The sequence below is a fragment of the Equus asinus genome, chromosome 3 (assembly GCF_041296235.1).
Source record: "Equus asinus isolate D_3611 breed Donkey chromosome 3, EquAss-T2T_v2, whole genome shotgun sequence".
Taxonomy (NCBI): domain Eukaryota; kingdom Metazoa; phylum Chordata; class Mammalia; order Perissodactyla; family Equidae; genus Equus; species Equus asinus.
The window spans coordinates 161993507-162017500 of record NC_091792.1 but is presented as its reverse complement, the minus strand read 5'-3'; the positions used below and the strand labels follow the sequence as shown (position 1 = coordinate 162017500).

The 23994-nt window shown below is 47.0% G+C and overlaps 1 protein-coding gene across 20 annotated transcripts in view; it reads left to right on the top strand.

Annotated features, from left to right (window-relative positions):
* The first annotated feature begins 4023 nt into the window (after positions 1-4023).
* The window catches only part of PIGG (phosphatidylinositol glycan anchor biosynthesis class G (EMM blood group)), a 49918-nt gene continuing 29947 nt past the window's right edge, over positions 4024-23994 (top strand). For 8 of the 20 annotated variants that reach the window (XM_044768045.2, XM_044768041.2, XM_044768040.2 and 5 more), the window contains exons 1-7: positions 4026-4354; positions 5235-5440; positions 11504-11713; positions 13066-13254; positions 14182-14323; positions 20593-20757; positions 22935-23147. In XM_044768045.2, coding sequence (XP_044623980.1) covers positions 4201-4354; positions 5235-5440; positions 11504-11713; positions 13066-13254; positions 14182-14323; positions 20593-20757; positions 22935-23147 — 1279 coding nt within the window. In that variant the 5' untranslated portion in view covers positions 4026-4200. Of the gene's footprint in view, positions 4355-5234; positions 5441-10351; positions 11167-11503; positions 11714-13065; positions 13255-14181; positions 14324-20592; positions 20758-22934; positions 23148-23406; positions 23503-23994 lie in introns of those variants that run through there. The other 12 variants (XM_070506445.1, XM_070506444.1, XM_014832174.3 and 9 more) reach the window with 6 other exon arrangements.

The following is a 23994-nucleotide window of genomic DNA, read 5'->3' as shown; positions in this document are numbered from 1 at the left end:
CACTATATGAAGTGAAAGAAGCCAGTCACAAAAAGACAAATACAGTTATCCCTCAGCATCTACCAGGGACTGGTTCCAGGAACTCTCTTGGACACCAAAATCTTCAGATGCTCATGTCCTTTACACATAATGGCACAGAATGATTAACACAGTTGGCCCTTTGTAACCATGGATTTCGCATCCACAGTTGGCGGAATCCGTGGATACAAAACCTGAGGACATGGAGGGCCGACTGTACTGTAGGATCCCACTTATATGAGGTCCCTAGAGTCAAATTCATAAAGACAGAGAGCAGAATGGTGGGTACCAGGGGATGGGGGAGGGTGGACGGGGAGCTAGTGTTTAACCGGCACAGAGTTTCAGTTTTACAAGATGAAAAGAGTTCTAGAATTGATGGTGGTGATGGTTTTGAAACCAAGAATGAAAAAGTTAAAATTTTGAAGCCTGTACCCAGGAGGTTGATGTGGAAAACAAAGTAACCAACGATTCTGAGCTTGTTCTGCAGAACAGGAGGATGCAGATAGGAGAGCAACTTGCTGACAGCTCCCCACCCCCGACTGACTAAACATCTTGAAGGAGCTTGAGAAGCTAAAATGACCAACTGTAAACTTTAGACAGACTAAAAATCCACCGAATGCAACAGATAGAACACTCCCGAATTTGCACATGCAACCCACAAAGAAATATGAAAGACAATTGTGCCTACGCAGAAGACTGTTAGAACTTCAGCTCCCAAGGCCACCTGCTCCCCCCTCCTACCTAAAACCCCGAATAAAAACCATCACTTGTAGCTTTTCAGGGAGTTTGAGATGACAGTGTTAGCTGCCCATTCTCCTTGCTCAGCACTTTTCAATAAAATTCCTACTTTCTTCCACTACACCCGGTGTCAGAGATGGGTAAGCAAACCCACTTCTGGTTCAGTAACAGTTGCACGATAACATGAATGTATTTAATACCACTAAACTGTACAATTAGAAATGGTTACGATGGTAAGTTTTATGTTATGTGTATTTTACCACAATAAAAAAATTGAATAAAAAATATATAGGACCTTGGGTACCACCTTGGGGAACACTGTCTCGGTAGGCTTGGAATTGGGCCAAGGAATCTTTACCTTTTGAAAGCTCCCTGGAAAATGGCCTAATAGGCCATTTTCTAGTCTAGCTAAAAAGAAGCCAAGTGCCTTAATGTTTTTTGTAAGCAGATACCATGTTTAATATTAATAATTTTATTGCATTAAAATATTTTCTCTTAACTCTATTCTTTTATCATTAAAAATAATACTTGGGTTGTTTGCAGAGGCAGCCTAAATTTGTTATTTTCTCTATCTACTCTCTAAATCAGCCAACAGCAACAAGAAGAATAGGAAACAAATATAGAAATCCACCTTCAAATTGTCTTCAAATAACCTTGGAGAAAGAGAAAATGCCAAACCACAAAACTAACACATAAATGGAAAGGACTAGCAAAGCAGTGCTGATTGACAACAGGTGCAGGACAGGGACAGTGAGGATGGAAGATGAGGCTCTCAGAGTGAACACCAGGCACACGTGAACAGGACACTGGAACCCATGCTGCAAAGCTTGAGAATGGGGTGCATAGGCCAAGTAGGGGCTCCCCTGGACAAGTGACACTGTGGCAATGGGGCAGAAAATGCGGCAGGGCCAAGGCAAGTCACCCAGCAAGCATGTCACAGCAAATGGTCTGTTGAGGAAAGCATGAGGCTTGTGTGGCGAACAGTCCCACAGCTACCTGATTCAGGAAAAGCTCACTTCAGTTAAAAACGAGCTGTCTGGGAGGAACAGCCAAGCTCTACACAGCCACTCACCCAGGGAACAGGGAAAGGCAACCAAATGCTCCCCAGGAACACTCACCAGGAAAGCGTTTACATGAGGCACACCAAGCTGCAGTCAAGGGACTGGCACCAGATTACAAGCCTCAATGGAGCCATCACCTTTGAGAACCAGAAACAAATGTGACACACAAGGACTCAGGGAGGGGAAGCTGGACAGGAGGTGTGATGCACAGAGCTGCCTAAGCTAAGGAGAGGAAGCTGGGAGCTGGGACCCCAAAGCCAGGGTGGGAGGGGCTGCTCTGAAGACTTGACCTTGCAAATCTATGAATGCCTACATTTGGGCAAATAAAATTTTAAAACCAAATAAGAAAAAGGGAGTTCTTTTCCCACCATTGCTCAGTACTCTGTGGGTAACCAGTTATGGGAATAGGCAGTCCTTTCCATGTCACAAAAACCAATTATAACAAATTTTTACAGAGCTCCTTGATCTTGGAGCCTTTGACATTCTCATGAATTAAAACTGTAGTGTTCCAGGTTGTTGATGACCTGGGAGAAATCTAGAAGACGAGCCTTGAAGAATGAAGGCTATGGTGTACAGCACACAGTGTTTGGTCCTGCTTCCCCAATATTCTACTAAAATGACCAGGAAGAGGGAAACATAAACCCACATGGACAAAAAAGAGAGAGAACAAAAACCAGGAGAGAAGATGTCAATAAAATTTTGGAATCTAAAGTCAGACAGTGTTCACCTGAAACAAATAAACAGCCAGTTATTTTACCAGCAAAACGAGTTTATTCAGGAACAGCAAAGAATTGCAATTCAGGACATGCAGTCCAGAGAAACAGGGAGGGGGATGTCTTTTCACGAAGTTGGGAGGGGCTGTAATAAATGAAGAGTCCCCTGGAGGAGACTGGGAGTAGGAAGTACGTATAGTGGCTTTTTGCTGGCTGAGCACAGCAGTCTGTCTTTGGTTGAGATGTTGCTGGGCAAGGAGGAATTTCCTCCCTCCTTCTGCTGGGGTGGTAAGTGGTGTCACCTCCCATTGGAGATGCTGGGTACCTCTATTCCTGTTGGGGTCTAGTGTGCATTGAGTGCCATGTGCATGAGAGTTCTCTCTTCTGGCTTCCCAATTCCATTTTAAATAAGGTTTCTCTTTATTAATTTTTACAACAAAGAAAGTGGAACTCTGAGAATTTGCGGCTAAGTCACCAAGAAGCAAGCAAAGGAGCTGGGCCTTTATACGGGGACCTCAGTCAGTCAAAGACTCCAGGTATATAGGAGACTGGTAACTTCCAGGGCTCAGCAGTTCCCATCAACCAAGGGCAATTTTCCAGAGAAGGGGGCAGCTGTGAGCTGTGGAAATTAATAAAGAAACATTAACTAGACTGGATGGGGAAGGCCTTTGGGGGGGGGGGGGCGGGGGGGGCCTCACACACCCTCAATTACACCAAACACTAGTATAATCACTTTACTATGGAGGGAAGATCCCCCCCGCCCCCGCAACAGCCCAGCCAATCGGAAATGCCACAGTTCAGCCAATGAGAAGCATTGCCACCCTGAACTGTTCCTCTCCCCCAAGGGACTTTCCTTTAGGAAAGCCCCTCCCATCCCCCTTTTTCCTTATAAAAGCAGCTCCGTCTGTTGTTCTCTGGCTTTGCCTGTGGTTTGCCATAACATGCACATCCTCAACTGCAATTCTTTTAGCTATTCTGGGATAAACTCATTTTGAGGCTTTTCAGGTCAACAGATCTGTTGGCCTCAAACACACCCAGGAGCAGGAGCTGGAGCTGAAGCTGGAGGCAGTGGCCAGTAAAGGGTCTGGATGGGGCCCCAACAATGTCCTGGAGTCCCATCCGGCACAGGGACGCCCAGACCTAGGAAGTCAGCTGACCTTCTTGAGGTCACTTAGCAATGTACTGTAATGGCAGCCCAACTTGAAGCCCAGGTCAGACACCGCGTCCTCTGCACGACCTGCCCAAGACACGTGAGGGCTCTACGCTGATGTGAGGAGGAACGAGGCAATACGCGCGAAACCTCCCAGCAAGAGGGACGGCACGTGGTAGTTATTCCCACCCGCGAAACAGGCAACGCAGGGCGGCCGGGGACCCGCGGGGGCGGGGACTCAAAGTGGGTGTGGCAGGGGCGGGGCCTCGCGAGTGGGCGCACCGGAAATACGCGGAAAGGTCCCAGAGCTCAGGGTCATCACGCATCGGGAAGCGCCCGCCCCCTTCGTGCGTATCTCCCGCGCGCCGGCGGACGTGACGACACCCGGAGCCGACACCGGGAGCCGGGGCCTGTGAGCCCTGTCAGTTCGCCCTTGCTCAGAGGCTGTTTCCTGGAGCCGGAAGGAGCTGCTAGGCGAGGCTTGCGCCGGGGTCGCGAAGCACGGAGCCCGGTGGGCGCGATGCGGCTGGGCTCCGGGACCTTCGCCGCCTGCTGCGTAGTGGTCGAGGTGCTCGGGGTCGTACTCTTCCTTCGGGGATTCTTCCCGGCTCCGGTTCGGTCCTCTTCTAGCTCGAAGCACCAAGCAGAGCCCCCAGCGCCCGAACCCTCGGCTGGTACGGACCCCGCCCCGGGCGTTTCCGCTCCCCGCGCCCACTTCCCGGAGGATTCTCCTTCTGAGCCACGCCTCTCAGACTTCTTCCCGGGGCTCCCGGGTCGTCTCTTCCATTCTAGTCCCCATCACCAAGAGCCCCCTTCTTACCCTTTGAGCCTCTTCTTATGTATCCTAGAGCTTTGTGGCAACCACCTACCCGCCCTACTTCGACCCTCCTCCCTGGTCACCGCAAAGGCTCCCGCTTCTCCCCAGCTCGACTCATCCAGTGACGCCCCCTTCCCTGCACAGGCCTTTGGGTCACTCCCTGTTCTGGGCACCCTTTTCGCTCAGTAAAACACAACAGAGAAGATTCCTGTAGACCTCTCGTGTTTTCTTCTATGACATTCCTCCAAGACCCCTTTTTTCACAATGGTTAAGACTTCCCTGCATAGACCCCTTCCTAGCCCTGACCTACCCAGTAGTACATACCAGGTAAAGGCTTGCCTGTTTTGGACCAGGTCCACACATTACCAACCAGTGACCCTACAAACAGTTTGCAAATATGCTTGCCTGTCCCCTAGTTGCAGCACTGTTTTAGATCAAGCTCCCTAAATGTCCCATTCCAGAGCCCTCATGAAGGGACTCCCGGGTCCCAGTACTCCTCACCATGGTAAGAGCAATTCACTACTTAATACTGGGACTCCCTGAGCTTGCGCACCCTACCCAGCCCCCCCCCCCCCCCCCAGTACCGTCTACCGAGAACAGGCCTTTTTCTTTAGGTTGAGATATGTAGATTTCACAGGATATGTGCTGGAGAAGTAGGCAAAAACTAAAATATAAGGTGCTTGAGTGCTAAATAGAGTTTAAAATTGAATTTCCTTTTTTCTTTCAAACACTTTTAGGAGCCAGTTCCAACTGGACCAAGCTCCCACCACCTCTCTTCAGTAAAGTTGTTATTGTGCTGATAGACGCCTTGAGAGATGATTTTGTCTTTGGCTCAAAGGGTGTGAAATTTATGCCCTATACAACTTATCTGGTGGAAAAAGGAGCATCGCACAGTTTTGTGGCTGAAGCAAAGCCACCTACAGTTACTATGCCTCGAATCAAGGTAAATGGTATGACTTAATGTTTTATAGATCATGGTTTGACTCCTTCAGAGGTTTAGAGGGGCTTTCTAGAGTAGTCTTTTCTAGAGTAGTCTTTTACTTGGAGTCCCAGTTTTAACTAAATAGAAATTAGTTTGGTGCTGTCAACCTGGCTGGGGCAGTAGAATGCTGAAGAAGCCTCACAGATGGGATGGAGCTGAGACCCAAGATTTGTGCCCCTCGTCAAGTAGTCAAAACTCATGGGGACCATAAAGGATTTAGAGCCAGATCGTCCAGGCTAGCCTAATCCAAGAGTTACCATCCTCCTTGCTAACCTGCTTTCTTCTTTAATCATCAGTGGGTTAGTTACAATCCTGGAAGGAGCCTTTAGGATTATCTAGCTCAATCTCTGGACTTTACAAATGAAGAAGCAAACTCAGATAAATTAAAAGACTAGTCCAAAATTGTAGTATACACAGTGGCCAAACCAGCATTATCTGGCCTTGACAGCTATCACAGTTTCTGCTGGATAAACCACCTTCAGCTGTTCAGCCTACTGAGAGTGGCTTTGAAGTGCATAGTGCTTCACTCAAGAACTATGGGTAAGGATAAAAGTAAGCTTTATTGATAGGCTCAAGAACTATTTATTGAGCAACTCCTATGTGCTGACATTGTAACAGGTACACAGTTGAAGCAAAATGGTATCTCGGCCTTCATGGAGCTTTTAGTCTCTAATGAGAGATGTAGCCATTAAATGCACATACAAATGAACATGCAGTTATAAAGTGCGATTAATGTGTGATGAAGAACAGGACATGGTGCTCATTGTTGGGGGGGGTGGGCTCAGTGTAGTTGGGGGGGGTCAGAAAAGCCTGTCTGAGGAAAGTACATTCAAGCTCACACTGGAAGGATGAGTAAATGGGAGGAGGCAGAAGGAGACAGAGGAGCTTAAGTGTTTGTCTGTGAATATATTGCACGCTAGCATGGTATAAAAGTTGCTGGCTGAGCGTTACATCTATGGCTGATCATGTGACACCTTACTACTTGGTGAGAAGGAGCCACCTCTTCATTTAAAGCTTGGGGGCAGCATTTAGTAGATACTCAGTACATGTTTACTGGATGAATAGAAGAGTCTGGGATTGAAAGGTTTAATGCCACATCTTTCACTGACTTTGTATTCTTGCGTTTCCCACTCTCTGCCACTTTTGGATGTGATGTTTCCTTCATTTGGCAATATTTATTGAGCATCTACTATGTGCCACACACTGTTCTAGATAAGAAGGATTCGGTGAAGAATAAGACAGCAACTGTCCTCTCTTCATGGAGCTTACTTTCTAATTGAGGGGACAGAAAATACATAAGTATACAAATAAGATAGTCTCAGAAAGCGATATATGCTGTGGAAGAAATCAAGGAGGAGAACACAATGGAGAGTTGTGGGGAGTGGGAGAGGGCACCTTAGTCAAGATGGTCAAGGATGGCCTCTGAGGAGTGGTCATTTTGCTGAGACCTGTCGTGCTGGAAGAAGGGCATCCAGACTCCAGGCCATCAGGAGCACTGATTTCTTTATCTGTTCTATGAGAAGTCTGGAAGGAAACTGTTCCTCCGTTTTGGTAAGAAAAGTGTTATTAGGAATCTGGGCTGACTTGTAAGAAAATGTGTAAGTGAGTGCGCAAGCTCCAGGTTCTAATCAGACCTGCACGTTGGCCACTGTGGTTCTTAGGGCCTCCCATCTCCAGCCCATTTGTTTCATTTCACAAAACCAGTATTTCATTTTGTTTTCAGTCCTCTACAGGTTGTTGCTACTCATTCCTTATCAGGGAGGAGCTAGAACAGGAAGTCCATACTGGAGTTAGGGTTACACAGCTCTGGAATTTGTTAGGATTGGGTAGTGTTGGCTAAGAAATGTGTCCCCTTCCGTGGCACCAGATTGGGAAGGGACTTAGTTAATCTCAGAGTTTTGATACAATTGTCATGAAACACTGATCTTAACATCTCAAGACTAATATCCCTGATAGCACTTTCACATGTTAAGATCCTGCAGTAGCTTCTTTCTAAAATTATATAATTTTTGAATGCCTTTCCTTTCTTCAGGGAATTTATAGTCATAATAAGGAGCAGTTACTGATGACTGGCTACAGTGAGTACAGAATGCAGGCATTATCTCACACACATTTACCAAAACCCCATGAGATAGGCTCCATGAGATAGGCACTTCTGTCTTCTCCATTTTCCAAATGAGGAAACAGGCTTGAAGTGGTAAAATCACCCAACTGGCCTCAGAAACTGATCATGAGCCTCTGTTGTCTGGTTCCAAAGCCTCTTGGTCACACTGCATTATATAGCAGTGCTGGAGAATAGGGTGCCCAGGTCAAATCCTTTTTCAGTAGTCTCTGCAGAGCCCTCCTTAATTCTCAGAAGGCAAGAATCTACTGTTCCCAAGGCCACTGAAACCACGGGAAAACCTCCAAGAAAGTGACAGACTCGAGCTCTCTTTCGACTTCCTAGGACTACCAGCTGCAACTCAGTTGCTGCCTGCATGCTTCCTAGAGTGAAGGGGATACCAGGTAGTCCCTGCCCTCCTTGAAAATGTCAGTGGGAACCCAAGCTAGTGTGAGAAGAAGGGAAGTGCCTTGTGAAAGTCCTAGAGGAAGGGATGGACAGATTCGACTACATGAAAACAGAAAACCTTTATGTGGCAAAGGACCTTATAGACAAAGTCAACTGGCCGATGATAAACTGGAAAAATTATTTACAGCTGATGTAACAAAAAAGATGTTAAGCCCATGATATGTAAAGAGGATCTGATCAAGTACAACTATCCAGTAGCAACTGGACAAAGGATGTAAAGAAATCCGCAAAGGAAGACATCGAAATGGCCAGTAATGTATGAAACGATTTTTGACTTTACTAGTAATCAGAGCAAGGGAAACTAAAACAATCTGTAAGGCCAATTGTCTATCACACTGTAGACATTTAAAGATTGATGGTAACCCACTCTTCACAAGAAATGAGGTAAACACTTGTTCTTCCTGCTGTGGGTGTGAATGTAGCTGGAGTGAGCAGCACCTCTGCTGCCACCATCTAGGTCCAGTCTTCTGTAGTCTCCAGTCTGCACTGTAAAAGTCTCCCAGCACCACTTCTTGTCCAGATCCCGTGCAAACACAAATCAGGTCATGCCACTCCTCTCTTAAAGCTTCCAGGGCTTACACTCTGCCTACTAACCCAGGCCTCCAGGCTGTGTGGGCTTTCCCCTGCTGACCTCTCCAGCCTCATCTGAGCTGCTTTCCCTCTTCTTCTGTCTTTCGTCCACGCCAATCACACACAGCTCAGTTCTGCAGGTGTGCTGCCCTCTTTCTGCCTTGGGGTCTTTGCAGTTTGCTGCATTTCCCCCTGGAAAGCCCCAGCTCACCTCATCTGACAACACTCCAACCTTCAGGTCTCAGCTCTGTCAACTTAAAAAACAAATTCCCCTGTTATTTTATCCGCAGAATGAGTTTATTCGGGGATAGCAAAAAGAATTGCAGTTCAGGATGTGTGCGCTCTGGTGAACCACAGGCAAATCCAGGGAACAAAGGAGGGGGAGCTGCTTTTATAGAGAAATGAGGGGGCGGGGGGGGGGGGGGCCTCTTCGAAAGGAAGGTTCATTGGGGGAGAGGAACAGTTCAGGGCAGCTACACATTCTCATTGGCTGAGCTGCAGCGTCTCTCATTGGCTGGGCTGTGGTGTTTCTCATTGGTTGGACTGCTGTGTTTCTCATTGGCTGGGCTGTTGCCAAGCCGAGAGAGAAGTCTTCCTTCAGCAGTGAAGTGGTCATCCTTCCTGTTTGGTGTAATTGACCACATGCAATGGGCCAGAGCCCCCCTGCAGGCCTTCCTCCTCCAGTCTGCTTGGGGTTTCTCTCACTTGTTTCACAGCTCAAATGGCACTCCTTTTGAAAGCTTTTTAAGATAAATGACCATTAAAACAGTATTGGTTAAATATATTATACATCCAAACACTGGAGTGCTTTGTAGCTGTTAAAAAAAAAGATGAAGTAGCTGTGTGTTTTCTGGGGAAAGAGGTTCATGATATATTATTAATTGAAAAGCACAAAGAAGTTGCAGAATTGTTTATGTAGTTTGTTACCATTTTGGTAAAAAATATGTATCTGTATATTTTTGATTGTACACATACACAGAAAAGTGTAAGAGAATACTCACCAAAAGTAACTGGTTACCTTTAGGGAGTAGAATTTTGGGGTGAGAGAGAGGCTCACATTTTGAAAAGTAGCTTTATTGAGATAGAAGTTTCATAGAATACAGCACACGTGTTTTTATGTGTACAGTCAGTGAGATGTAACAAATGTATATATCCATGCAACCCCCACCTCACCTCTGGTGTCTGATCCCCACCCCAGGAGTGGTGGGTGTTGTCGCTGTGTTTGTTTGTGTAATGATTTGCCTGAAGTAGTTCTATAGAGTCTGTCTTCCCCAGAGTGTGCAGTAACTGATGTCTCTGCTCGTTTTGTTTTTTTTTTCAATTCTTGTTTTTATTTTTAAGCCAGTCTTCCTAACGGTCACCCTGAGTCAGCATAGCTTAGTGGTTAGCCAATGATTGGGCAAAGGTTGTGCTTAAACACACTACATGGTAAGGTCTGTACCCTTTGCAGGGAGCAATGTGTGGGTTGGCCCACATGCTCACCGTTCAGACAGTTTATAAGTCTGCCCTGACTCTCACTTTCTGTTTTAGCCAGGCCTCCTGTTCAGCTGGAAGGAACAGGTAACTCAGCCCCCTCTGGTCTCTCCTGAGTGTACACTCAGCCCCATATGTGCACACAGGCTTCCAGATTCCAGGAATATGTGGGAGTTTACAGATATCTACTACAACTGTCTCATTCCCCAGATCTCCTTTTTAAATTTTGGCCTGATCTCTTACTACAGTCAGCATTGAACCTTCAGGCAGCTGTGATGTTGGCCTAGCCTCTTGCTTTTATCACATCCCTGGTGTGAGAGTTTTCCATGGAGCCCCAAATCAGGTGGGCCCCTCTTGGTCTCGATGGCTCCTGCATCACAGAGCTGAAGGTGGGACAGGGGAGTAGCCCATGTTAAAACACCACAGGTACTCACAGCTCTTAGCAAGATGTAATAGTCCTTTGTTGTATATCCTTGGGGAGTTTTCAAAGTCCTGAAATGGTTGGTTTTGACAGTTTTATTGCTGTTGGGGTAGAGGATTTGCCGAGCTCCTCACTCTGGCATTCCAGAAGTCCAGTTAATTCATATTTGCATTTATTTGCTGCTAAAGAAGTCTTGACAAAATTATTACACCTGTTGGCATTATCCAGATTCTTGTTTATTTTCACTGCACAGGTCCCTGGATGCCAGCATCATGGGTTATCGGATAACTCCAGATCATGGAGACCTGTGACCCATAACTTTGGCCTCTTAGGCTCTGTGCTAAAATGAGGCAGATTGTTGACTTAACTCTTTATCAGAAAGATGTGAGGACATGTCACACCCACCCTCCCCTCCCAGAAATCATGGTGCAGCTTGGCAGGATGTCCCACCAGCATCCCTGGGCCAGTTTCCTGTGAGACTTCCTGAGATTTTGTGCCTAGAGACTGCCTTCCTCCCTGGGTGTGTGAGAGGCTGTTCCCCTCTGGGGTGGACGTTAGAATCACTAGGTTATGAGATGCGCATATGGAGTTTGCTTGTCACATGGAGCAGAATTGAAGCGTAGATGAGGACCTGACGTGGATCTGAATGCACAGGTTTGTGTTTTCTTTGCATGCCACACTTTGCTCTTGGCTTCTGTTCTCATAACCTGTAGCTTCTTTTCCAGCCACCACCATTGTCCACCTACACCACAGCCGCCTCTGTCCTCTCATCACTTGAGACATGGTCACGTCTTCACCGTTAAGTTTGCTAGTTTTACCCGGAATCTGTGTGTGGCTTTTTCCCCTTTGTCCTAACACTGACCTGGCCTCCAGTTTTGGGGGTGCCCTGCTGTTATGCTTGCCTCTTTCATCTGTTAAATGGTCTTTGGCACCCGTTCCCATGCCACACTTTGGATTCCATGGTCCAATTCTTGAACATTTCCTCCTACAGGCGTTGATGACAGGGAGTGTCCCTGGCTTCATTGATGTCGTCATGAACCTCAATTCTCCTGCACTGCTGGAAGACAACGTGATCACACAGGCAAAAGCAGCTGGGAAAAGAATCATCTCTTATGGAGATGAAACATGGGTGAAGTTATTCCCCAAGCATTTTGTGGAATATGATGGAACAACCTCATTTTTTGTGTCAGATTATACAGAGGTCAGTTTTTAAAATAAGAAAAACGTTATCCTAGATAGAGCCCAGTACCCTCTTCCTTAGTGAGAGAAAACGTTGTTCTGTGTGTGGCTTTTGTTAATACATTGGGAGTAGTATGGAGAAGTTGTAAAACTTGTTCATTTGCATGATTGGTTGCAACCCAGGAACCTAAACCCTGGTGCAGGTGTGAGCAGAGTTCTCTCAAGACCAAAGCCTAGACCAGCTGAGCACCCAATGACAGGGTGCAGAGGATCAGGAAGGGCCTCTCAGCAAAGAGCCCTTGAAGTTGAGTTTTGACAGGTGAGTGGGACTTCCCAGGTGGACAGAATGGGTGGCAGCATCTGTGTGAGGCAGAGCCTGAGGACTGCAGGGCCTGCCTAGAATTCTCAAGGCTGTTGGTTCTCCTGTGGGTAGGGCAGCATCCCCAGTGGGGAGGTGTGAGGTTAGACAGTGAGCTGGGCAGAGTCCGGTCCTGAGGGGCGTCAGCCCGAGCTGGGAGTGCGGTCTTGAACAAGGAGAAGAGCATGATTAGACCCATGGTTAGAAGTTGGCCCTGGGACAGACAGAGGTGCCCTAGGGCAGAGGCCCCTCTATGTCTGAGCTTGGCATGGGGGTGGATGGCCTTGAACCACCCACACTCTCACTTTGCTGGGCCTGCTGGCACATCTGCCATCACGCTTACACTGAGACCTTTGACTGAAGCTGACCTGGGCAGACACAGCACTTACTGTCCTTCAGTAGCTGAGTTTCCCCATCCTGTGTACAGTCACTCAGAAACACTTGTCTTTGTGATAGGTTTTTCAGTGGGAGGGAGGTGGGCGGGCTGAAGGTCAGGGCTGACCAGGCTAACAGTTAATCACTGAGGGCTGTGTCTGTTTCTCCAGAACAGCCTTCTTGTGGGACATACATAGATGCCCTCGGCTTCACCCTGCTGGTTACTTGAACTCTTGGTTGTCTTATCTTAGCTAACTGCCCTTAGCCCTTAGTTACCTCGTTACAACTTGACACTGAGTAACTTGGCCATCTGCTCAGCTTTAGTTAAGCCCCAGTAGTGACCCCACGGAATTTTTTTGTCAGAACAACCCTTGCTCATTTAAATTAGCTATATAATATGTCTTATCTGTAACCTGGAGACATTAAAACAATATTAGTGAAACTTAATCTAATGCTAATGTGTATTTAATTTTTTGTGACCGTTTTTTGAGGGGAGGTTTTTTAATCTTTTCTAATGCCTGTAAGTCCTGTTACCTAAAATAAACCCTTACATTTTAAAATGTGCATGTCACTTTTCCCTGGAGACTGAAGATCAAGGGAACTTAGGGGAGCTATTCATGTGTTCGTCTCCCCCATTAAAGGTGGATGAGAATGTTACGAGGCATTTGGATAAAGTATTAAAAAGAGGGGATTGGGATGTGTTAATCCTCCACTACCTTGGACTGGACCACATTGGCCACGTTTCTGGGCCCAGCAGCCCCCTGATCGGGCGCAAGCTCAGCGAGATGGACGGCGTCCTAATGAAGATCCACACCGCGCTGCTGTCAGAGGTGAGGTGCGCTGCGGTGCATCGTGTGGTGCTAGAAGGTCACGGTGCCAGCGTTCCCCAGAAGGAATAAAGTTGCTAAAGTGAACCCAGGTTGCCTTACTCAGCCTCCTCAAACGGAGCGCGCGCCGTGTGCTGGGTACTGTCTGGATGTCATTTGGACGTTCACCTGCACTGACTCAGTCCCCAGCAACCCTGTAGAATAGCGGCTCTTAACTCCACCTGTCCACCATCCATCCAGTAATGTTTCCTGATTTCCCTCTAGATCACTGTTGCTTCTCTATCACTGTTCCTGTCTGGGCATATGTGGGGTTTCTAGCCAGGTGGGACAAAGAAGCAGCATAATAAAGGAGTCCATCAGTATTCCAGAGAGTGATTCCTGCCACAGGAAAACGTCGGATGGGGGAGGGAACAGCATCTGAGAGAGAGGCTGTAGTTTTAAAACAGCATGGTCAGAGCAGTCGTCCTTGCGGACAAGTGAGATGTAAGCAGATACTTGAAGGGAGGGAGGGGAAGATGCGCCGTCTGTGAAGGTGCATTCCAGGTGAAGAGGCAGCAAAGGCAAAGCAGAGCCCCAGGGGCAGAGGGGCGGCTCTGACAGATGAGGAGACTGAGGCACGAAGACTAATGTGCTCTGGCTCTCACAGGTTGGAAGTGGCAACGGAGAAACCAAACCCAAATCGTCTGCCCTCAGAGGCCCTAAACATGACCCTCCTGTGCTCTGTGACCTCCATATGATTCTCTTTGTTTTATTTATGACAGTATTTGACCTTGACCTTTGATCTGGCTGTAAACTCATAGGTAAAAGGTCTAACTCATTTAGAAAGAGCTACTGTTTTTAGAGTAAAGCTAAAATCTGAAGTTGTTTTCTTGGCAAGATCACTGTTCTCCTTGGTCTGAATGCAATGAAAGTTTCTCCTTTGCCTTGCAGGAGAGAGAGACTCTCTTACCCAGTTTGCTGGTTCTCTGTGGCGATCATGGCATGTCTGAGACCGGAGGCCACGGGGCCTCTTCCACAGAGGAAGTGAGCACCCCTTTGCTCCTGGTCAGCTCTGCATTCGAAAGGAAACCTGGTGAGAATTTAGGGTGTTTAACGTTTTGAAATTGTATTTTATTTCTCTGTTTTCTGTAGCCTGATTTTAATTTTAAAAACCATTTTTTGGAAGCCATGTAAGTTTGCAATTTCCTGAGCAATGTGAGAAGGAAAATGAATAGGGCAAGGGGCGGTCAGAGTCTGGAGTTCACATTTCTTGCCCTGATTCCTAAAATACAAATATTCTTTGTGGGAATTTTGTTGTATGAATGTCACTGCCTGGATCTCTGGAACTGTTAATAAAAGTTACCAGAAGCTTAGAGACATCTGAACTGCATATGTGAACTGAAAGAAACACTGATAGTTAAACTTTTAAAAAGTATCCATTTTTTGAAACCCTGTATTTCATAGCAATGTCAACAAGAGTCGTAGGACCAGTCAGGGAAGGACTGGCTGAGGGACCCTCTATCAGCATTAAGACACCCCAGCTCTCCATCCCAAGCACATGGGCCAGCGTGCCTCACAGCCATCCGCCGTTTCTCCCTCGCCCTCCCTTGAGCGTGGCCTCTGCCTCCTCAATGTGCTTCACAACATGCTTGCTGTTTATTCCAGCATGGACACGCTTTATTTCTTCTCACGTGATCCTTCAGCCCCCTTTGGCAGGGCGGACCTCTGGTCTTGGACCCCCCTCTTTGTCTGGTGTTCCTCCTGTCGCACTCTGCTGTCTGGTCGTCTTTGCTGGCTTAGCTTCCGGGCCCTGGCCCGTTGTTCTGGACTGCCTCTTTGTTTCGTTTTCCTTTTAAGATTGGCACCTGAGCTAACAACTGTTGCCACTTTTTTTTTTCTGCTTTTTCTCCCCAAGTCCCCCCAGTACATAGTTGTATATTTTAGTTGTGGGTCCTTCTACTTGTGGCATGTGGGATGCTGCCTCAGCATGGCCTGAGGAGCAGTGACATGTCCGCGCCCAGGATCCAAACAGGCGAAACCCTGGGCTGCTGAAGCAGATCGCGCAAACTTAACCACTCGGCCACGGAGCCAGCCCCTGGACTGCCTCTTTGTTTCATTCCACACTCACTCCTGAAATGACTTCGTCTACTTCCAGGTTTTCTTTTTGTGTGTGTGTGTGTGAGGAAGATTGGCCCTGAGCTAATATCTATGCCAGTCTTCCTCTATTTTGTATGTGGGATGCCACCACAGCATGGCTGATGAGTGGTGTGTAGGTCTGTGCCGGGATCCAAACCCACAAACACTAGGCTGCCAAAGTGGAGCATGCAAACTTAACCAGTATGCCACCAGGCCAGCACCACACTTCCAGGTTTTCACTGCCATGAATAGGCTCACACTGGTCACATTTATCCCTCTAGCTGTCTCCTCTTTCCTGGCCTCCAGACTGTCTCCTCGGCTGCCTCTCTGACTCCTCCACTTGGTCTCCCAGAGGCAGAGCACAGATAACAGCCTCACATCCAGTCTATACCCATGTTTCCCTGTCAGCAGACGGCACCAGTGGTTCTTCACGTCAGAAACCTGGGCGACCTCCTTGATCTTCCTTCTCCCTTGCTCCACACTTTCCAGACCATCCCCAGTCTCCCATACACAAAACCTTTCAGTAACTGAACCTTAGATAGAGTAAAAAGCCTACCTCGCAGCTTCACCTCGAGCCACATTCCCCTTTATTCACCTTATCCTGGCCTCTGCCCTTCCCACACGTCCTCTGAGTGACAAGCTCTTCCTTGCATGTGCCCACTCTGGTGTCTTCGGCTCCTCAGCCTGCTTGTCTACTCATCCTTGATCTCAGCTAATATCACTTGTTCACCCATGAAGCTAAATTACCTTCCCTCTGTTAGTCTCTCATGGCACCCAGTGCTTTCTACCATCATTCTAGTATGGTTTGTAATTACAGACTGACTTGTACAATTCCTGTAATACCTGGCTCCTCACTGCACTTTAAGCTGGAACTGATCAGGACCAAGTCTCTTGGGTTCATCACTGTATGCCTTTGGCCTGGTCGCTGCCTGGCATGTGATAGGTGCCAAAAAATACTTGTGGAATGAATTTTCCACTTGAGTGAGAATTGGTCAGAGAAGAACTTCCACCTATTTCCTTCTGTCTTTCTAGAGCACTTCCTCCTCTTGGACACCTGACCTCTTAGGATACGAGTTATTGGCTCTTGTAACCGGAACCTTTCCTGGGTGCCCAGCTGGAGGTTGCCTTCCAGTGAGTGCGTGCAGTACCCTCCAGAGCACCAGCCTTTTACACCCAGCTTTCCCACACTGCACACCCAAAGCAGGGTCCCACGTAGCTCACCCACCCGGGTGGGAGCCCCACCCCAGAAACACCCTTTCCATCCATCTGTCCATCATCCAGCACAGGTGTCCTGAGAACCTTTGGTAAGCCTGGCACCTTGCCGGCACCACAGACAGCCTTCACCCTCAGGGAGCTTGTACTCTGGGGAGGAAAAGAGACAGCTAAGCTTATGTTTTCACATTATAGGAATGTTAGGGTTGTCGTTTAACTGAAGTGCTGATGTGTCATCTCTAAGATGCGTACTTAAGAATCTCTGCCCTGGGAGGCCTGACTGCCTCCTCAAAGCCAGGAAGGGCCAGGGCCAGGCGGCTGCACGTGGACTTCCAGCAAGCACTGCTTAGAAAGCTGACCTCAGTGAACCGTGGGGTCTGAGTTTTCCATTGTTTTGTTTGTTTGTTTTAAGAATAGTTATGTTCTGTATTCTCCCTATGCTCGTTTTATGAGCCAGGACTGCATTCCTTTTAGTTCATTCAGAGTTGGGCAGCCATCGTCAGTATCAGCTTTAGGATCATCGCCTCTTTAGTCGTCACTCCCTCTTCCCCCAGCCCAGTAATCCACCCACCCCACCTCAGCTGCCAGGAGCCACTAACCTTTCTGGCTGTAGATTTGCCTCTTCTGGACATTACCTGTAAGAGGAACCCTAGAATATATGGTCTCTTGTGACTAACTTCTTCCACTCAGGAGCGTGTTTTCAAGGCTGGTCCACGTTGTAACACGCACCAGGACTCCATTCCTTTCTGTTGCAGAGTGATACGCCAATAAGACATTGTCATCACCACACCTTCCTTTACTTCTTCACACACTTCTTTGGTTCTTTGAACATATTTGTGATGATTTTGTCTATTAACTCTGACATCTGGGCCCTTTGCAGAAGGGCAGAATGTTCTGTTGCCAACTTTTTTTTTCTGTTTGAGCCATACTTTACTGTTTCTTTGCATAGCTGCTCATAATTTTCGATGAAAACTGAACGTTTTAAATAACATATGGTAGCAACTCTGGATACTGATCCCTCCCCACCAGGGCCTGTTGTCATTGTTGTTTGCTGGTTTGTTTGTTGGGTGACTTGGCTGAACCATTTCAGTGGTGTCTTCCCCCGCAGTGCACAGTCTCTGCTGTCACTCCTTTCGGGGCATGGCCTCCCTGGGATGACAGCATCTTGGTGGTGCCCTTTGACTGTTTCTTTCCAAGATGGCTCTGCTAAGCTGCTGCCTCCTTTGCTGTCACACCAGCTGTTAGGCTCCAACTCATTGCCAGCTAACTGCTCTCTTGTTTTCAACAACTTATGATAAATGTGTTCCATGGTCCAATCTCATTATATTTGGGCCCCTTTGCAGGGGTCATTTTTCAAGGGCAGTCGCTGAAGTTGTTCTGACCCCAGGAGAGCCCTGCTCAGCTGTTGTTTTCCCTGGCTCTCTTTGGTGAACTGCCATTTGGCCTGTGGTTTAGCTTGTTCCTCTCATGAAGTCACCAGCCTCCTCCTAGTTGCTTGCCTCCAAAATCTCCATTGTTTTCAAGAGCAGCCTTAGGCTGGAATTCTCCACATTCTGTTTCAAATAATGTCAGTTCTTCTAGGGGAGCTTTGCTCTGTTCTCTGGCCTGCCTGTCTCCCTGGGCAAAATCTCTGAGCCACAGTTCCTAGTGGTGGGCAGGGGCAGCATCCCCTTTTCTTGGAGTGACACCTGCTTTACACACAGAACTCTATGTAGTTGCCTCTGGTCTTCCCCACTAGCTTCTCCCAGGGGGCAGCCTCCACCCCACAAGCAAACTGGGGTAAGGGTGAGTGGGCCCCAATATTTTGGGGCTGTCGTATGTGGGGTAGAGACTCTCTGTGGGACTGGATGGAAAAATGGGGCTCCCAGCGACTCCCTGGGATTAAGCCTTTGTGCCACATGGCTGCAGAGGATGAGCAGTGCTGGCAGCTCACCCCTTTTGGGGGAGCACAGAGCCCCCGACAGGGACCTGGGGGAGAGGGAGCCCTGTGTTCTTGGCTACACCCACTCCGTGGAGTTTCTGTCCCACTGAGCTGGGAGGAGAGGGAGGGAGTAGGTTGTCAACGTAAATAATCCATAATCAATCAAAATTGGGGTGCGTTTATTATGAGCCAGATCTGAGGACTAGCCTGGGGCCTTCCTTCCCCAAAGAAGGAAGGGCACTGAAGAAGTAGGGTGTACAGAATGGTTATATACCATCAAATAGCATGCATCACGTATGATAGGAATGTTCATTTTATAGTAGTCACGAGATCCTTAGCTGGCTCAGCAGATCAGTAGTCAACAGGTCAGTGGTCACAAGGTGAGCACAGCAGGTTGGTAATTAATCCTTAATTCCCAGGAAGAGATGCTTATCCTTAAAGAAACGCTGATATCAGGGGGAAGCCGCATCCCTGTCTTTAGGGACATTATTCTTGTCTTTGGGACATTGTAAATATTTAAGGCAGAAGCACAATGCCTGCTCCACATGCCACGTCAGTCCCTTTTGGAAAAACAAGGTCAGGCCGAATTAGTTTTAAATCAAATGGCTTCCTCATATACTCCAGTGTATCCTGTTGCTTTTCATTTATTTATCAGGGACATGGTTCCCCAAGTGCCTCATCCTGTCCTGTTCTTAGCAAGTGTTAGCAGGTTTTCTTGAATAAAGGTTCTTCATTTGCTCTTTGCCCCTGGATGGTTTCCAGAGGCTGTAAGTGGTGGTGGTGGTGGCTTTTATGATTTTTACCAGTTGTGCTTGTTTCACTGACAATCAGGTCCATAGAATTCCTCACACCACTGTTCTAGATAGTTGTTTGAAGGCTTATTTTTATCTTAAAATTCGTGCAAATTTTTGTTGCTTATTTTAATAAAAATGTTCAAGTGTTTATTATTCTGAAAAATAAGCAATTTTGGATTGTGTACCATGTGATTTATATACCCCAGCCTGCTACTACCCACCCCAGAGTCCTGACCTCCCAGTAAGAGAAGCACAGATCTAGATCCGTCCAGGGTCAGAGGGTCTGGGAGGAAGAGCATGCCTCTTCCTGGACCTTCACACTGGGCAGAACAGGTCTATCTTATTGTCTCCTCCTGCTACCAGGATGTAAGCTCCATGAAGGGAGGGGCTTTGCCTGTTTTGTCTTACTGTTCTATCCCACCAGCCTGGCATAGTGCCTGGCACCTGGTGGATGTCTCATCAGTATTTGTTGATTGAATGTTTAGAAGATGGCTTAGCTATACATGGCACGCAGTGGGGGCCAACGGAGGTGGAAGCAGGTGGGGGAAGGACTGCAAGAATGGCTTTCTGAAATGCTTTTAATTCTTTAATGGCTTCCTGTTGCTGCAGGATAAAACTTCCTCTGTAATGGGGCTTGCCCTGTGATAGGATTAGTTACTAAAATAGTTACTGCTGGCAAGAGCAAGTCACACTAATCAACGGAGCAAAATCAAGAGGCCAAAAATAGACCCCAGTATGGATGGGCCTTTGGGGACAACGGTGGCATTGCAGGTTAGTGGAAAAAAGACAGGGCATTCCACAAATGATGTTAGGACATCTGGCTAACCTTCTGGATGAAGATAATGTTAAGTCTCTACCTCATTCTTTAACCATTATAAATCCCGGATCAAAACATTGTAATCCTTTGTAAAGACTCTTTATTATGGAAATTTTCAGACATAAAAGTAATAAAAATAGTATAGTAAACGCCCAAGCCCACCACCTAGCTTCAACAGTTGTCAACCAGTTATGGCCAATCTTATATCATCTGTAACCTCACTCATGTGCCCTCTCCTTTGTAACTTGGAAGCAGATCTCTAAAAGATATGCTCTCTTTTTATCTTTTTACATAATTTTGATACCATTATCACATTTTAAAAAGAGCATTAATTCCTTAATATCATCAAATAGTCAGTCTTCAAAGTCTGTCTTTCTCTCTCTCTCTCTCTAGTTGTTTTAGTTTGTTTGAATTAGGATACAAATAAGTTCCATGTACTGCAATTTGTTGATATGTCTCTTTAAGTCTCTTTTAATCTATAGGACCCCACTCCCATCATCTTTTATTTTACCATGATTTATTTGCTGAAGAAACTTGGTTGTGTGTCCTGTGGAGTCTCTCTGCATTGTCTGCTGACGTGTTCTTTGTCCATCCTGTAAATCCCGTCTGGCCTGCACGAGGGAGCAGATTCAGATCCTGTTGGCTTGGTGGGTTTTGGCAAGGCTGTTTCTAACAGGAAGTACATGATGTCTGACTGTCTGCTGTATTATGATGTCACGAGCCACTGATGATCAGCTAGGGCCAGTAATTCACTAGAGGTTGCAAATAGTGGTATTTTAATTCTATAATTCTTTTTTTCGTTAACTAGCCAGAATAATTCTATACAGAGAATCTTGCCCCATCTACTTTTCGGATACCCAGCACTACCATTTATATAAAAGAGATTGGATAAATGATGAGTTATTCTTTCCACTTAGTTACCAGTTTCAAATCGGTGAATGAGTTACTATGAGTTCACTAGCGTGCTTCAACTATGATCAGTTAGTTGTTCTTTTTAGTAACATTGTGAACTCATGTATTTAAGCATATCTTATTTGTTTCAATTCATTGTAGATATTAGTCTTTTTTTTTTAAAGATTTTATTTTTTCCTTTTTCTCCCCAAAGCCCCCCAGTACATACTTGTATATTCTTCGTTGTGGATCCTTCTAGTTGTGGCATGTGGGACGCTGCCTCAGCATGGTTTGATGAGCAGTGCCATGTCCGCGCCCAGGATTCAAACCAACGAAACACTGGGCCGCCTGCAGCAGAGCGTGCGAACTTAACCACTCGGCCATGGGGCCAGCCGGATATTAGTCTTTTTAATGTTCAAATTGTCCTACTTTTGGCCAGTGGGAGCATTTTCAGATCAGCTCCTGAGTCCTTCTGACTTTAAGGTCTCAAAGATGTCAGTGTCTCTGAGCACTCTATTGCTGCCTGGTCTGAGAAGGTGTTCCAGCCACTCACACACAGTCCCCTCCCTGCACCTGGGACCAGCAGCTTCTCCAAGATGCCCTGGTTCCTTTCAGTGGAAAGGAGTCTTTGAGAACCACCATCTGAGTGCTAGTGGTGCTTGTGGATACTGGCTTAGTTGTCATTTCTGGACAAAGCAAGGAAATCTTTGTAAGATAAAATTGATCTTGAGTTTGCATTGATAGCTGCGGTTCACATTCACTACTGTAAGATTAATTTCTTAGATCTTCCGTCTGTACTGTCTTCCTCCCAAGTTTAGAATCCTGGTTGTCAACAACCCCAGCTATGATAGAATTAGTGTTGCATAGTGACCACAATGGTCTCAGAGTGACAGCACCAGCACCACCACCATACCAGTGCCCAGAACAGGTTAAGGTGGGCTTTTTGTTCTGGGTTTTGTTTTGTTTTGTTTCAGATCAAAGCACTTAATATAAGAAAATACTAGAAGAAAACAAGTAATAATATTGGAATGTAAAAGCTCTTTCTAAATGTAACCCAGAAGCCATCAGTAGAGGGTGATCAAGAAGAGATTAATAAATTTAACAAATTAAAAGAAAAATTCTATACAACCCAAAATTACCACAATCACAGTAAAACCTGCACAAACTCACCCTGGTGTATCTAACAGACTTGGACTGAGCAACACCTCTCCTGGGCAGACTTTCCTGGTGGCCCTCAGCCCCTTGCAGACCTGCATTGTGGCTTCTGGGATGTGGGGGCTGGGTGCCCTCTTTACAGAAAGGAAAGTTGCGTTTCTTGTCAACAGTCTCCTACTGAATGACAGCAGAGCAGGGGCCTGAGCCCCATGTCCTGACATTACAGGGGTAGTAGGACAGCCAACCACAGCTGGGCTTGAAGCACTCTAGTGGCTTGGCCCTCAGTAGGAAGCCGCTGTGCTTGTCAGAGCTGGTTATGGGACTCAGCCCAGTGGAACCAGCCTCATTCCACTCTCCCCAGTAGAGGCACTTGCTACTGCTCAGGAGGCACTGCAGTGGCTGTGTCAGCCTCTCTGTGCAGCCGCGCGGACCACTCTGAACCCAGAGGAGCAGGGCCACCGGTGATCCTGCCCTCACCCTTGTTGAGGGGGCTGACTGTCGACCTCACCAAAGCCACCATCCCTCAGCATCTGCTGCCCTACCTCCTACTGCATGCCCACCCCATGATCCAAAACTCACACCGCGCTCTACACAGCATGGGTGTTCAGTAAATTTATGGACATAAAAAACAGCAAGCTGCTTTCTGTATGAATCCACATGGAATGGTGGGAAGAGATGAGTAATTTGACTTACATTAGTTGTAGAAGGTCAGCTTGGAGAATAACTACCATCACACGTGTCCTAGAGCCTGTCACTTAAACTGTTGTCTTTTTTCTAGGTGATATCAGATATCCAAAGCACGTTCAGCAGACTGACTTGGCTGCAACACTAGCAATAGGGCTTGGTCTGCCAATTCCAAAAAACAGTGTAGGCCATCTCTTATTCCCAGCCATAGAAGGGAAACCAATGCGAGAACAACTGAGGTTTTTACATTTAAATACAGTACAGCTTACCAAATTGTTGCAAGAGAATGTACCATCATTTGAAAAAGGTAAGTCAATTAACAGGTACTAATGTCTGTTAGACTTTGTGTTTCCATTGCACCTGGCATTTTCCTGGTGTTTTCGTGGGGTGCACTTCATCAGTCTTAGACCATGCAGATGCATTCCTGTTTTCTTAGAATCCTGACTACCACTGTTAGCAATGCCAGCAGATGCAATTATCAAATCAAGTTCCACCATAAATTCATTCATTCAACAAATTTTGGATTTTTTTCACTAAATTCCTGTTTGGCTGGGGACTGTTCAAAGCACTGGAGACACAGCAGTACAAGGCTCTGCCCTCATGGAGCTGATTTGCAGGCGAGGAGAGAGAGGAAACAAAGAAGTGCTGGATGTCAGATGGTGGTGAGTGCCTTAGGGAAAGGATGAACTGGGGAAGGGGTAAGGAGTGCAGTGGGTGAGGGCCATCCTGGCCTGGCCTTTGAGCCTGGGACAGAACATGGTGGCAGACGCAGGGACCTGTGGTAGGGACATGCCTGCACATTCAAGGAATGACCAGGGGCCAGAGTGGCTGGAGCAGAGTGAATTGGGGGAAAGACAAAGGAGATGAGGTCAGAGTGATATGAGGGCCTTTTAGGCATTGGAGGGGCCCTCACATTCATTGTGAGTTTGGTGGAGAGCTACTGCAGGGTTTCATGCAGAGCCTGAAATCTTCAGCTTGCATTTTCAAAAGCTCTCTCAGGTGCCCTGTGGAGGGCTCGGCATTGTGTTGTGGGAGAGAGTCGGGAGGCTGCTGCGGTACTTTGGTGAGGGGTGAGTGTGTGAGGGGCCTCAGCTGTGGCAGTAGAATCCAGGACAGATGGTTGCATTCTGGATATATTTTGAAGATAGAGCAAG